The sequence below is a fragment of the Lupinus angustifolius genome, chromosome LG18, assembly GCF_001865875.1.
Source record: "Lupinus angustifolius cultivar Tanjil chromosome LG18, LupAngTanjil_v1.0, whole genome shotgun sequence".
Classification (NCBI taxonomy): domain Eukaryota; kingdom Viridiplantae; phylum Streptophyta; class Magnoliopsida; order Fabales; family Fabaceae; genus Lupinus; species Lupinus angustifolius.
The window spans coordinates 13954383-13970758 of NC_032026.1; the positions used below are offsets into that span (position 1 = coordinate 13954383).

Genomic DNA, 16376 nt, shown 5'->3' on the forward strand with positions numbered 1-16376 from the left:
CTTCAGGTCTAGGATCGAGTTTAAAGGCTGACACCAGATCGCTATTTAAGGTCGGGTTAGCTTCGGGTCTAGGATCGAGTCCGAGTTCAAAAAAAGTGACCCAACCAATATTTAGAATCGGATAAAGCAAACCTTAACACGTCCTGACTTGGTGCATGCTCATCCCTAGCATATAGTATTATTATAAGTTTTATAGTTCATTTTTAATTATGATTGATTTAAAAAAAAACTTTATACTCCTATTCATAAGCTAACTTTAGAATGAAAAGAAAAATAAGAATAAAAGGAAGAAGAAAGAGAAGGTAAATGAGATTTTGCCCTAACCTCAACTGGAAAAATCTTTTCACTAAATCGCGTAACTTCGCCGCCAGTTTTCAACGCGCTTCCACCACATCCTTCTCCTCCTCCTCCGCCGCCGCCATGAGTAACCTCCAGATCCTCAAAACCAAGCTCTGCATCATCGGAAGCGGTCCCGCGGCTCACACCGCCGCCGTATATGCCGCCCGCGCTGAGCTCAAGCCTATCCTCTTTGAGGGCTGGATGGCCAATGACATCGCTCCCGGAGGCCAGCTCACCACCACCACCGACGTCGAGAACTTCCCCGGGTTCCCGGACGGCATCCTCGGCGGCGAGCTCATGGACCGCTGCCGGCAGCAGTCAGAGCGAGTCGGTACCGTGATCTACACTGAAACCGTTTCCAAGGTAGATTTCTCAAACCGTCCTTTTAAGGTTTTCACTGATTCGAAAGTCGTAGAAGCTGATTCAGTCGTTGTCGCCACTGGCGCCGTCGCCAAGCGTTTACCCTTCGTCGGTTCCGGCGATGGCCCCGACGGTTTCTGGAACCGTGGGATCTCGGCATGTGCTGTTTGCGACGGTGCTGCACCGATCTTCCGGAACAAGCCGCTGGCAGTGATAGGTGGTGGCGATTCAGCTATGGAGGAAGCGACATTCCTCACGAAGTATGGTTCAGAAGTTCACATAATTCATAGGAGGGACAGTTTTCGGGCTTCGAAGATTATGCAGGCGAGGGTTTTGGACAATAAGAAGATAAAGGTGATTTGGAATTCGGTTGTGGTTAAGGGGTATGGTGATGAAAACAACCAGAGGGTTCTTGGGGGATTGAGAATTAAGAATGTGGAGACTGGAGTCGAGTCGGATTTGAAGGTTTCTGGATTGTTCTTCGCGATTGGGCACGAGCCTGCAACTAAGTTCTTGGATGGTCAGTTGGAGTTGGACTCTGATGGGTACGTCGTGACAAAGCCGGGCACCACAAAGACTAGCATTGAGGGAGTTTTTGCTGCTGGGGATGTCCAGGACAAGAAGTATAGGCAAGCTATTACTGCTGCTGGCTCTGGTAATTCTCATTCTTTCACTGACTTGACTGGTATGATATCTGTAGAGGCATCTAAATGTAATGTTTGATAGGGTTTGGAGGGGGGAGGGGAAGTATATTTTTAACTTTAAATTCAGTGATTGTAATTTTGAGTAAGTAATGTGATAAACCCACCATTGAACATGTAAAATTGTATCTAATACGAGTAAAACTTATGAGCACTTACTTGTAGTGGGAACTAGTGGGAGTGGAGACAGTGAAGAGAGCAGCAATTACAATCGTTGGTGGTGGAGAAAATAAATAGGCAAATGATAACACAGTTAGAGTGGAGAATAAAGAGGGAAGTGAAAGGGGCTGATGGGGATGATTATGGAACTTAGAAAGGTTTGGGGTATGATAATACAGTTAGAGTGGAGAATGATAATAATTTCTATGATAGTATAATGCATAGGTTCTGTTAGAACTTACGATCCTGTTAGCCTTTTCCCTTGTTTTTTCATTTCTAACAATTGAAGCTCAAATTGGAAACCTATCTGATTACTTCCCAGTACATAATCAAATTTTTGAACCATGGTCAAAGTTGGGGCCTTTTCTATTTTTATTAGAACCCCTGTACCGGAACTGAGCAGGATTCCTATGTGTTTTTGACTTCTGATTTATTTATTCTACTAATTGCATTATATCCATTAATCTGTAGTTTTTCAGTGTTCTCTTTGAATTACTAATTGCATTATATTCATTAATCTGCAGTTTATTTTCTGTCTTCATTAGTTTTTCCTTATGTTGCGTAAAGTGGCTGGAGGGTGAGCCTTTGGCTCAATGGTAGGTGTTTAACTTGTGACCTTGAGGTCACAAGTTCAAATATTGGAAATTGACTCCCCATTTGTGGGGGAAGTTGCGAACCCACCAAGCAGGAGCCTTGTGCATTGGGTCATCCATGTTGCGTACAGTGGCTAGTATGCATTTATTTATGTTCAAAAGGGTGGCCGTATGAATACAGTTCCTTATTTGGCTATTGTTTTAGGTTTTCCCCTTCTGTTGTGGAAGTTTGACATTAGCATAAAGGTGTTCAAATATTCCTAATTAAAATATTTTTCTTGTAACAAGTAAATCTTGTGCCTGTTTCAAAGCCTGAGATATTGGATTTGCATGCTTATAAAAAGCCAAATCAGTCTTGGAAGTGCAGCTTGGTCCGATTGACTAGCTATTATCGACGAGCAATGGGACCTTTTGATAACATTGAACTTTGAATATGATAGATCATAGATACCATATTAACTGATATTTTTGAAGTATAAGAACACCTATCCTTATTATTCATAATAAATGCCTGTTAATGTCAATATAATGTCATGTCACTGCATAGTTGGCTTGTTGCATTGAGCAGAGTTGAGTTTCTTTTATGACACGATACCAATTTAAAATGAGTTAAAGGCACAATAAACTTAAACATCACTGATGACATGCACTTCTCATATATGCATCATTCTACTTTTCCCATGATATATAGGTTCTAATAATTCGACTTTCGTGTCTGCTTTCTTGTCTTTGATTATACTATTTGTCCTCTAGGTATGTATTGGTGTGACTGTATGAGTTGTAATAAGATTCTAAATGGTGATACATCATTTGATGACAGTCAACATTAGCAACAATGTTAATTTGTCTGTTTTGTCAATGACCTTTGCTTACCTATGATGGAAATGCTGCTTTTATGAATATTGAAAGTGCTAAATCCTTGTTACTGTGTATGTGGAAAATTTGAAGCTATTTTGTTTGTTCTTGGAGTGACATTAATGAGAAAATATATCAATCCAGTTAAAGAGGATGCGTTGTAAGAATTAGGATTTGCCATTCAGTTTTGTCATGTGTATTACTGTTAATTATTTGGATTGGATCTGTTGTAAAAAATGATTGTGCTGCACTGTCTCTGGTTTTTATAGTTACTCTCTGCTATTGCACATAATATTCTCACAATGCTTGAAAAGTATTTTTCACCATGAATGATAACGGATGTCACGTTAATGGTACAGGGTGCATGGCAGCCTTGGATGCAGAACATTACCTGCAAGAGATTGGTTCACAACAGGATAAGAGTGATTGACTAGCTGGGGTGTGTCTGGAGTTCAGAAGATGCTTGATTACAAGCAATATCTAATTTCTATAAGCGATTGAATAAGCTCTTCTTGTACTCTGCTAGAATATTTATGTGTACATTGGCATTCCTAATTTGATTGAGATTGATTTGCATTATTTAAGAAACAGATCCGCTCATGGATAGACATATATGTATTATGATTTGTTGGGCTTATGAAATGTTTCGGCTATTGTGATGATGGAATGATATTTGCTTACATGTTGGTCAAACTAGATACATTAATAGCAATACCAAATGTTGTGCAATTTTCAATACTAGTTTGTTATGTGCAGGTTTTTAATGTCTCCATCATATGGATAATGGATTTATTGCATGATTTGATAGGAGCTGGATATCATAGTATAAGGTATATGTCTGTGTTGGCTCTATTTTGAGCTTTTGACATAATATTCAGTGATCTTATTTCTTCTTCCTCTTGGAATCTGGAATTCAGTTAAAGATATTACTATTGCAGAAAATTGTTTTTTTACCTCTAGGTAAGGGTGCATTATATATACTAATATATTGCTTCGGTTTGCTAATCAGTTAATTAAGGTTTCAGTAAATAAGTTAAGAATGTTATAAATATATAACTAAATTATAATCTATTTTTAAGTTTCTCATATTATGTTATAAATAATGTGGTATTAGGATACCACAAGACATTGACTAATCCAGATATGAACTCCATATGATATTTTCTCCTGCCAACTATTTAATATGATTGCACTATTAAATATTTGTAGTTGACAACTCTTATCAAGTTAGAATAAAATTGAAAAGCAATAGTGTCTATATTATTTAAAGTGACATTAAAATGAAACCAATCTTCCCGTCTAATATAATAGTTATTCTTACTACAATGAAGTATATATGAATTAAGAAGTATAAACCATTATAATCATGCTGTGACCAAAATGGTTGTAGCACATTGGAATGTCTGCTTTATCTGCACCAACGAGAGAGAAATAACGAACAATATAGATTGCACTAAGAGGTTATTAAAAATCGAAGTGTACTTCTCTTGCACTTGTTGTCTTGAATGATTTATAACATTTACGTAGGTCGTAAAATGTACTACACTCGTTAATCGTTATATCCTTTTTTCTTTTGTTTACAAAATCCATTATTCAAAATAGATGTGAAAGAGGAATGTAAAAATTAATGCCGCAAAAGTAGCAAAAGATACAGCATATAAATTGTTACAAATTATACGAGTACTTTAACAATTTTATATATCAAGCTTAGAACATAAGCCGTCTTAGCTCAGCTGGTAGAGCGCGTGGCTTTTAACCACGTGGTCGTGGGTTCGATTCCCACAGACGGCGATTTTATGATTTTTGATATACATTTAATTCTTTACTACTTTGTCCCCGTGCAGCTGAGATACACAATTACTGTAATCACTAATAAGATTGCTGCAATAAGATGTATTTAATGAAATGTTCAAGGACTTCTTAGTATACTCTTACTTGACTTCAAAAAAGATTAAGCAAGTTAACGCAACATAACAAAATAAAAATTGTATAAATATTAGAGACAAAGTCTAGCTCGGTATTATAGTAAGGGAATTGAGACAGACAATCAGGGTTAGAACTTTCTGTTTCTAATCATAGATGGAAGAAAGTTTCCATCTTTGTTAACTTAATGATGAGTAGTTAGCAACAAAATTGAATGTGTCTCTAATCAATCAGTTAGATACAAAAGATTTTCATCCCTAAATGGATATCAAGTCAACAAATGGAGAGAGAAAAATGTTCCTAGACAAAAGGGTGACCACAGTGTGGTATTCAGTTTCAAAATACTAATAGAAGTTCAATAAATTGTTAAGCACGCATGAATTATTCATGTTTATGATGATGAATAATAGTGCATGAGCTTACTGATTCATATTTTAATTCATGATATCATTTTTCCATCTCTTTACCATAATAGTCATAAGATAAACCATACAATCCATCCCTCAACGTGACTCACGTTTTTATTGGGATTTTAGCAGCAAGGACAAAATCCAAAACTTTCCTCCTTTTAACAAATGTTTTAAGTCACGTCACAATCGTTTTCCTCGATGTAGTTGTCAATACTTTCTTATCATCAAATATGCGTGATTAAGATTTATAACAATGCTGAAAAGGCAATACAAACATTATTATCGTAAATCATATTCATGCTTAAAACTCAAGCCTCCAGAAGTATGCTAAGTCATTTTTGGTTAAATTACATTCATCCTACGAAATTCAGCAATACAAACATTATTATCTACTGTATTCTACATGGATATTTGGTTCTTGCACACCTCAAAATCGATAAATCATGGAAGAATTAATCAGTTTCATTTTAAGGGCCCCATTTCACTATAATTTCATGTATTTATTTATTTTCAAAAAAAAATATGAAATGTCTGACTGCTTCCTACAATTACAAAAGTAACAACCAATAACGGAGAATACATTACAACTAAATACAAAAGGAAAAGGAGCAAAAGAAACTTGAAAACTAAAATACGAGAAACATTACCTCTAGTTCTAGATTGAAAGTGACTAACACACAAGACAGTGGATAAAATAAAACTACATCTGATTCTCAAGTCCTTCTATACAATATCAGAAAGTAGGGCGTCACATGTGCCAGCATTTTCTCTTCAAAGGATGCCAAACATGAATTTTTTATACTCAACCCACCACTTTCAGTAGGACTTTTAGAAATTCATGTGTTTATGAGAATCTTTTTAATTAAGTTTCTTGTACTGTTGTCATGGGGCCAGCTCAAGAGACAATTTGGCTGATATCCCTGCTAGATCTGTTGTATTTCATGTGGCTCTTAACAAGCTGCCCAGCTGCAATTGCAGACATGAGTGAGAGCTCTCCGGCAAGGACTGAACCGGCAACTATGGTTGCCAGCTGCCTCGAATTTGCACCTGGGGAATCTTTGCTGGCACCCTTTACTCCAAGTAAATTAAGACAAGCTGACTGAGATGCGAGCTGCGTGCCACCTCCAACTGTACCTACCTGTACCATCAAACATTGCATATGTCAAACACTGGAAGTGATCATGTCATGTTCTCAAGTATCAAAACAATAAAATATGAATATGGAAAGAAGCAGTTGAGGTTGAAATAATCAGTTTTATTTCAGACACTGGTACATTAAGGGCTAGAGGTTTGAGCAAACTTTGCCAGCTGGCTATAGAGTTGGCAAATAAACTAGTTACATGCCAATTATTAATGTATTATCTCACATATTAGAGTGTAAATGGGACAAAAATGACAAATCTAGTTATAAAAGAGACTACAAATGATTTAGATATGTGAAGTAATGTGAGTAAATATGCATATCTAACAGTGTTTGATGCATCATACATGGCTTTTCCTAGACCAAGCAACGTGCATATAATGAAAATGGAAGAATGCAAGAGACTAAGAGATGTTCAGTTGATCTGATCAGATCATTCCCAATGGAATAATACTCTCGGCTGCATAAATTGCCCCACTCTACATGTGACAAAGAATCATGTTTTGTAAAGAAAAGGACAAATTGTAGGATAAAAAACAAGATTAAGAGAAACAAAAAACTTAAGGAAAAGATTCAATTCTGAGATAAATAAGGGTGAGAGAACTGAATCTTAGATTGTCTTGCGTGATTGGTGATTTCTTCACCCTTTGACAGTAGGATGTGCAGTATAGACACAAAGAAGGACCAACCACCGGGCCTCACCCTTAACAGCATGTGTTACCAAGAATTATACCTGGATATATAGGACTTGATAGTAAGGAGTACTATCATTTGAACATTGTATTTGATACCTTATGCATTTATCTGTATCTTTCACCTACTTTTTACCTTTCTTTTTCCATAAAACTCACATTAATTATAACTAGTACAAGTTACTATAACTCTCATTTATTATAACCTGGAGACGTGTCTCTCACATTGTGCTTATGTGATAAATTGGAATATGGATATACAATGAATGACACAAGTACTACAGCCGTGTCTCTCACATCTACAGACAAGAAAAATTTGAGCACATATATATAAGAAATGAGGTGGGCCCCAAATGTAATTAGATGATTAAAACATTAAAGGCATGAGATGATACGAATTTAAGTGTGTGAGTAACCTATTAGCATGGTGGAAATAAAACATTTGGTCAAAATCTAAAAGATATTGACGGATTTTAGATCAAAACAAGTAATTGTACCTCAACGGAAGGCATAGTGACAGAGATGTGAATGTCCTTGCCATCATTGACAGCTTCCATCATGGTGATGCAATGAGAACTCTCCACATTCTGAGCAGGATCTTGACCGGTGGCTAAGTAGATAGCAGAAACAATATTGCTAGCATGGGCATTGAAACCACCAAGAGCACCAGCTATGGCTGAGCCAGTAAGGTTTTTGAGCATATTAAGCTCAACTAATGCCTCCACACTGGTCTTCAACACTTTCTTGACCACCTCTTCCTTGATGACAGCCTCACAGACCACAGACTTGCCACGCCCTTCAATCCAGTTCACAGCTGCTGCTTTCTTGTCTGAGCAGTAATTTCCTGGTTGAAGCAAAACAGGGTAAAATGCAATGTTAGCAAGTTTGACTGTGGCTATAAACAACAATAACAGCCATGTCTTCTCTCACTAGATAGGGTCAGCTACGTAGATCAAACAACACCATAATGTTTTATCGTAAATCATATCAGATAAACCATTTATATCTAAGATTCTAAATCTTTGTAAATGATTTCATTTATACCTTTTCTTGGTCTTCCCCTACCTCTAGCAAATGGGACCATAATTATAATAACAGATAAAGGAACATGTAAAGAAGGTTATGTTTACCTGATATTCCAATGACATCCATGTCAGGGAAATCACTCTGAAGAAAATCAAGCACATTCTGAACACCTTTGGATACCATGTTCATCCCCATGGCGTCCCCGGTGCCGCAACTGAATCTAATATATAAATTTTTGCCTGCTATAGCAGATTTAATACTTTGTAATCTAGCAAATCTGCTTGACCTGCACATACACATGAATCTATCAAAAATCAAACATGAACAGCTAACAACTTAAAATACAATTACTAATAATCCTAATAAATTGATAAGGATCTAAAGGGGTAGTTCCATTAACATCTTACAAGCAAAATGAAACAAAAAACTCTCAGTGTCATAAAACGTAAGGAAATTTACCAGACTCCCCTCAAAATAATAGCCAAACTAATGTCATTGTCACGGGTTTTAAAATACGGACCACATCACATACTGACAAGGCAAAACATCAATACTGGCTACCACAACCGCATCAGGCCACATCATGCCGCATAAGCCGTGATGCAACCACAATTTTAAACCATCGAGTACATATTCAATCCAAATAAAATAATAAAGCATGGACTTGGCACAAAAATATTTACTCTATCATTACAAAAAATCAATATCTCGGTGTCTGTTTTTCTCTCTCGTTTCTGCTGATCTAGTCAACATAACTAAAAATATTATAAGCTATCACTAGTTAAAAAACAAAGCAAGAAAAGTATTCACCATAAAGAACAAAATAAAAAAAAGATCAGGGGAATTGAGAAATTACTTGTTGAAAACGACAGAAAGTGAATCAAAATTCTCAGGATCTTCCAAGTAGAACTTCAATTGAGCAGCTCTTTTAGCAGAACCGAATCTAACAACAGGAGCACGAGTCATACTATCACGAACCACCACCGAAGAAGCGCCACCGGAAACATAAATCGCCTTGCACCCTCTGTTAGTACTCGCCACCAAGCACCCTTCCGTCGTAGCCATCGGCACCGTGTACTCCTTCCCATCCAAAAGTAACGGCCCCGCAACACCAACCGGTATTTGCACAAACCCTATCGGCATCTCACAACACTGCCCTAATATCGATTCGTAATCAAACCCTTCCACAGGCAAGCCTTCTAACGATCTAGAAGTTACTCTCTCCACCGCGGTTCTCCGGATCGCCGCCGCACGTTTGCAATCTCCGAGTCTCGATTCTAGCGAATACGACGGAATCGAACCGGAGACGACAGAATTGACTACCTCATCGTCGTCGGAATTAATGAGCTCGGGCTTTTGTTCCTGGACCGGTTTGTTCAACGGAGTGCGGGGTTTGGTGCAACCAGTGATATCGGTGTTGTCTTCGTCGTCGGAGGTGGTTCGAGGAGTGGCGGTGGTGGAAGGGTGGAAGATGAGGGAAATGCCGAAGAAGGACATGAGGTAGAAGAAAGAAGCGAGGAGAGAGAGGATGGCGGCGATTTCGGAAGGTGTGAGAAAATGGAGAGGGGTAGAGGTACGGATCTTGTCACGCCAACGGTGGAGAAGGAAGTACGCGACGGAGAAGAAGAGAGCGAAGAAGACGGCGTTGGTAACATAGAGAGGGAGTGGCGGTTGTTGTTTTTGGTTCGGAGGGGAATGGTGGTTGTGGGTTTTGGTGACGGGGTTTGAACGAACCGGGTCCATTGAACCGGGTTTGGAAATGGAAAAGGGAGAGAGGGAAAAGAGATGAATGAATGAAAGGAAAAGAGAAGATTATATAGTAAGAAAGAAAGGGAAGGGAGGAAGAGAGGTTGGCTCGGTGGACCTAAGCTCACAAATGCCCACGCGTACAGCGTGCACTCCACTTTTCTCTCCTCTTTCTCTCCCAACAAGGTTACTTTTTTTTCCTCTTTCCTTATTTTTTTTTTAAGAATAAATACACATTACAATCTCTCATATTTTTTCAAACTTATTAACTTAGTCCTTCAAAATAGAAATGACCTAAAATGAGCTCTAAAATTTTTAAATGTGAATTAAATTAGTCTTTTTAACATGTTTTACAACACTTAGTAAATACTAATTTAACTAACAAATTTGACTCACATTTAAAAATGTTGGGACAATTGTATATGTTTTCTTTTTTAATGACTAAACTAACAAGACTAAAAAAATTAAATGACTAAAATGGGTATTTACTTTTTTAACTAATAAATTGTTAGTAAGGAAGGAGAACCTACAACAATTTTTTCAATATTCATATCTTATATTATAACACAATTTGCAATCAGATTAAGTGAAACTAAAATAATTCTTATATAAAAATTGGTACAGTAAATATAAGTTTTATAATTATACATGGATGATAATTATTTTAATTATTTGTTAATATTTACTTGTTTTAATTTTAACTGTTCAAAAAACCAATCCATATTAATAATTCTCATTTCTAACACTAATAACTATTCTTACCTATATAAGTCACTCACTATAGACAAAATTCACATTATATCATCATTCTTCTATTTAAATTATAGTAATGATGTTAAGCTCGAGATTCAAATATATTCATAGTTTGAACTTCAAACTCATAAGAATTTATGTATCTTAAAATGTTATTTAAACAAAAATATTATAAAACACTCTTACTTCATGATGAAGCAAATAAATCTGTAAAACATAATCATGATATATAATATTTAGTTGATTACACAAAACAATATAAAAATATTACTAAGAAGAAAATTTATTGGTTTATTAAATGATAACAAAATTGGTTTACTTTGGCTTTAAATTAGTTTGGTGTCAAAATAAACTAAATTTATATAACTTAATATTTTTCTCAATTCATGTGCATCACTTTAAATACTAGAATGTCCGAATTATAAAACAATATTCTCTCTAGTATTAAAAGAGGATGATAATATGTATCTCTAAAAATATTTCAATGGTGCAAACTTTTAAGTTATTTTTAAATAAAAAAATAAAAAATCATAAAACTCAATTTTACCTCTTACATTCTGAACTCAGTAATGAAAAAGATGATGAGAAATTATTAATTTATTATGCAAGATAAAGTTAGTATGCGTGTCTTGAGAGTGTAATATCACAAGTTTGAGCAGTGAACGTGTATAGTGGTCACACATGTTTTATTAAGTGGGGAAAGGCGTGTAATTACTTTCTGCCTCATGAACATTGCTAGCAAAAAATTCAACTAAAAAGGAATTATAAAGAACTTTAGTTTAGAATATCCCCATCTATCATATCATGCAACCATAGCCATGCTTGGGTGACCCAACATTTTACCTAGGCTTTGACTAGTTTTGTTTGGATCAACCCCATGACAAAATGATGCCATTAATTAACTTGGTTATTTTGAAATTAGGAGGGGGTGTTCACCGCCCCTATGGATGACCCAACATTTTAACTTTAAGTTGCAGGTGTCTCTCTGAGTAAATATTGGTCAAAACATTTTTTTGAACTAGCATGTGACCCTAAACTTATAATTAATCCGATCATAAATGTCGATCAGATCAACTTTTAAATATAAATTCGACACTAGACTCAATTAAATATAATGTATATTCATTTTAGATAAAGTCTCCTTCATATTACTTATTATTACAAAAATATAATTTAACATATAAAATGATATATATATATATTTATTTATTTATTTATATATTGTTAATAATGTATATATGATGAAAAATTATAAAATTAAGGACAATTTCAAGCAAAGAAGTGTCATTATTTTCTACATAATTGAATGAATGATCATTGATCGGGTTAGACCGAATCATATTTGCCCCTTACCTGATCTTAAATATAATGAGTCTAATTTTTTTTAATATAAACTCAGACCCGATCGATGTTTGTATCTATAATAAATGGGCCAAACTAAGTTAACTTGTAGACATGGCTTTCTGTTATAGTCAAGGAAGAAAATGTTTCAGTGTTGGTTGCTTCATGAATCATGAGTTCTTTTAATTTCAAAATGATCCAAACAAGGCATGATATATTTTGGCAGGGCTGGTGCTGTAAGTGACACGGAAATAAAGGGAAAAACCTTCTATCATATAATAATATTATTACAAATGGTTGAGTTAGATTTCTTATGACAATTGGCAAATACATTTATTTATGTTTTCCCTTCATTCTAATTTCTAGATCCATCTCTTCCCCTCTTGCATGAGCAGAAGAGACGAGAGAAAGAGACTCCATTATGTTATTTAAATGCAACACTCGTGAACAGCGAGGGAAATATTCTAATGTCGACATAACTTTTTTGTGGACCATGTTACAAAATCGAACCCTGAAAGGAAAAAAAAAACATTACCATGGAAATTATCGCATACTCTTTTATCATGGCACTGACTTTGTTTCTATTTAATTATCTTTCTCGAAAAACAAATTATTTCCCCAATCATTTGCTTAGTTTTTATTTTTTGGTACAATCATTTTTGCTTAGTTTGTATAAAATAATCTAGTACACTTGTAAAGAAACGAAAAGAGTAGCATAATGCACATTATTACATGGGAATTATACTTACGAGAAAACAAGTGGGGTTGATATTATTATAAGATTATAATTGCATGCAACAACATTGTCATTTCAAATTACTTTTCTAAATTGTTATTTAATTATTTATATTCGATTATCATTAATTTAACTTATCGACAATACAATCTTTACATTTTTTTGCAACATGTGCCACTGCGTAAAACATGGATGTAACCTTGTCAGTTACCTTGAAACCCGATAGCCACCACAGAAATTTTGCGTTGCTAGTTATTTTACTTACTCTATGGTCAAATTAGTAGAAAAACATGGTGTGCCTTTACTGCGCCATTTTAATAATAAAAGGTTGATCCACTTAATTATATTAAAAAGCAAGAAGAAAACAAAAATAACCATCTAAAAACAATGGATAATTTGAGCGATGGGTGATGGTGGTGGGGTGAGCCGATATATAGTTTAGCTACGATTGAAAATTGAAATCATACCTAAATAGTACAGAAATTTTTCATGTTAAAAAATATGTATCTAATCATGTATGAAACCATAAATAAAGTGTATTTGATCGTGGTTAATTTTTTTTTTTTTAGAACTACCAAGATCAAGGGTATTTCTTAATTTTTATTTAGGTAAGGAATTAATCCCTTACACCACTAACATATGTTTTGTTGGTTAATCGGGGTTAAATGTTAAGACATTAGTGTAAATTCCATACTTTATAAATCATAATTAAATGTCATGATTTGAACCGTGACTAAACAGTGAAGAAAATTTATAATATATTTAAGAGGGAGAGGCCAATGCTCATACTTGTCTCTCCCCAGCAAGAGACAGTAAATAAAATCAAACAATCTTGTTATTTGAGAAATATATAAAAAATGTAAAGGGACATTGATATATTTTTACCATTGTCTAAAATTAAATAATTCTATGCTTGAAATTTGTATTTGTGTTTGAGATTCATTTGTAGACTAACCTCTTCGAGGCCCCCTGGATGAGATTTGTTTTCCAATTGGTAAGTAGATGAGGAAGGACTTCCAACTGAATACCATGAAACGAGTCCAAAAAGACGTTAAAAATGAGTTGTATTGTTTTATTTATTGGCAAGTTCTTATTGGTACAGGACAGAAAGATAAAGAAAAAATGACATACAAAATATATATTACATTCTTAATAAACTACTTAACTACTCCTATAGTTAGTAGTAACTAGCAACTAGAAACCACCCTATGTTGTTTTACATTGGTACATGACCCTTTCTCCTGCCTAATAATTATAATGTAAAAGATCACTCCATTTTTTAAAATTTTCATTCATATAGCACAAGGGTACATATCACTCTGAATGGTGTATTTCCAATTGAATTTGTTAGCTAGTTAAATAAAGACTTCCTTGAGAAATTGCAATAATGAAGATTTGCTCAACATTTTGTATTATTTCTGCTTAAAATTGTTTTTCATGCTCCCATCAATGTTTACGTCTACAAGTAATTAATTCCCTATATCTAACAGAAAGTTCCTAGTACTCAACCTTGAATTTCTTTGTTGCTATACCATTTTGTTGTTTACCACTTCTAGTTCTGGGTGGATATATTTTCAGACGCATTAGTTTTATCCATATTGTTTTGTGGTACTTTTTTGATGAGAAAATTAAATTTAATAAACATATAATCGGTGATAAACATTTACTTCCACCTTATCACAAAAGTTAGATATAGATATAATACTAAGTTCTAACTTTATCCATTTATACATATCAAGTGCTGCATGCCACACCAGCTCATGCATCGTGTATGTATCTATATATATTAACTTTAACTAGCAACCAAATATTTTTTATGGGTTGCATTTAATTATTTTCAGCCGCTAGCATTTCAGACTTCGGAAGAGTATAAAAGCTTACAATTACGTGCAAACTTTGTGAACATGTTTGATGATTGGGACAATGATATGTTGTTCTAAACTATATTTCAAATCACGTCTTAAATCAATGAAAACATGTTATATAAATTAAAAAATATATATTCATTACTTTTTTGAAATATTTCGTTTATAGTATAAAATTTTGTAATTCCTGATTATTTTTTACAAACTAGTTGGTAAATAGGTACAAGTTACCTTTTTCCTTTTCTTTTTATTTTTTGCTTTTAGGTAACCTGTAGCTCACATCAAATAGTTACCCTTTTCCTTTCAGAATTTTTTTTTATAAAACTCATTGGTGGCACACACATGCAAAAGGAAAAAGTGTTAGTAGTTCAGACAAATGATTCGTTTGAATATATTCCTATCATAATAACAGTAAGACTCCTTTCAAGTAATAGAGAGATGAGTAAATTTTTTCTTTATATTTTAAGAGTAAAAATGTAATATCATTTTAAATAAAAAGAATATAAATATTAATATATGTTATTTTTTCTTTACTTTTATATCGCACAAATTGTTTTTAGTTTTTAGTTTTTACATTTTATTAGTGACAGTGAGCCACCCTCCATTATTATGAAATACTAAAACACCTTGGGGGATTGATAAGCAACATTCAGAGCCAAAAAGTTCCATATTCATCCAACCAGTATGTTAAATATATGTCCTAGCTAGTACTTTCCCTTTAATGTATATACAGAATCAAAAACTTGTCTCTATGGAGAAGACTCTTTTCCGTTTTGGAAGTGGTAAATTATAATATAAGCAGAATTTTAAGATGGCATTCCTTATATTATTTCATCTTGCTTCAAACTAACATGTTTGAGTGGGGATAACGGTTATTGGAGGGATGATGTCTAGTTCTGGGAAATTCCTTGGAGGAGAAGTCTATTTGATAGAGAGGAATCAGTGGCTCGAAATTTGTATGACTTTAATTCATCATCATTCCTGTAAAAGAGATGTCATTGATAATTGGAGATAGGGACTAGATAGCTCGGGTGACTATGTGGTTAAAACTACATATTTAGCTCAATTGAATCATCAACAGTCGCCTATAGGTAAAGAGCTTAAAAATTGTTGGATTAATTGTGTTCCTTCAAATATTTCTTGTTTTGTTTGGAAACTCATAAGAAGAAGGCTTCCAACAAAGGATGAATTATTTAAAAGGAACGCTATTGTGAGAGTGAATGACATGGTTTGCAAGCTATGTAATAATCATGCTGAATCTATTGATCACTTATTCATATTATGTGACTTTGTTTCAAGTGTTTGGAAGGGCTTTTATTCTTGGTTACAAATGAATGTTATAACTACCTATTCAATTTTGGAGTCCTTTAAGCATTATGAATCCTTGAGAAGTGGTAGATGTGCAAAATTGTGGAGAATGCTTTGGTTTGTCGTGGTTTGATCTGTGTGGCTGATGAGAAATGAAGTGATTTTCTTTGGAGAAGGTGTCGAGTTATATAAACCTTATTGATCTAATTCAAACTAGATCTTGGATTTGGATCCCTTCTTTTGTATCTCAAAATTCTTTATCTTTTGCAAATTTGTGTATGGATCCCAAAACTTGTATAGTACTTTGTTCTACAAAGTTGACGTCTTGATCTCTTTTGTATTGGATGGGCATCCATTGTGCTCGTTTTAATACAAATTTATTTATCGGAAAAAAAATATAAGCAGCAACACCTCAAGATGGAGAAATT

General features: G+C 34.4%; 2 protein-coding genes and 1 non-coding gene across 3 annotated transcripts; 2 read left to right on the top strand and 1 right to left on the bottom strand.

Moving 5' to 3' along the window:
- On the top strand, positions 277 to 3670 carry LOC109333211 (thioredoxin reductase NTRB-like). Its single transcript, XM_019568563.1, has 2 exons — positions 277 to 1354; positions 3367 to 3670. Exons 1-2 carry the CDS (start codon positions 307 to 309, stop codon positions 3435 to 3437), a joined length of 1119 nt encoding a protein of 372 aa, XP_019424108.1. The 5' UTR covers positions 277 to 306; the 3' UTR covers positions 3438 to 3670.
- TRNAK-UUU lies at positions 4726 to 4798 on the top strand. Its single transcript has one exon. It is a non-coding gene; the product is annotated as a tRNA-Lys (tRNA).
- On the bottom strand, positions 5820 to 9999 carry LOC109332949 (3-hydroxy-3-methylglutaryl-coenzyme A reductase 1-like). Its single transcript, XM_019568123.1, has 4 exons — positions 9056 to 9999; positions 8304 to 8485; positions 7671 to 8017; positions 5820 to 6478 (listed from the first exon to the last, which is right to left on the bottom strand). Exons 1-4 carry the CDS (start codon positions 9940 to 9942, stop codon positions 6236 to 6238), a joined length of 1659 nt encoding a protein of 552 aa, XP_019423668.1. The 5' UTR covers positions 9943 to 9999; the 3' UTR covers positions 5820 to 6235.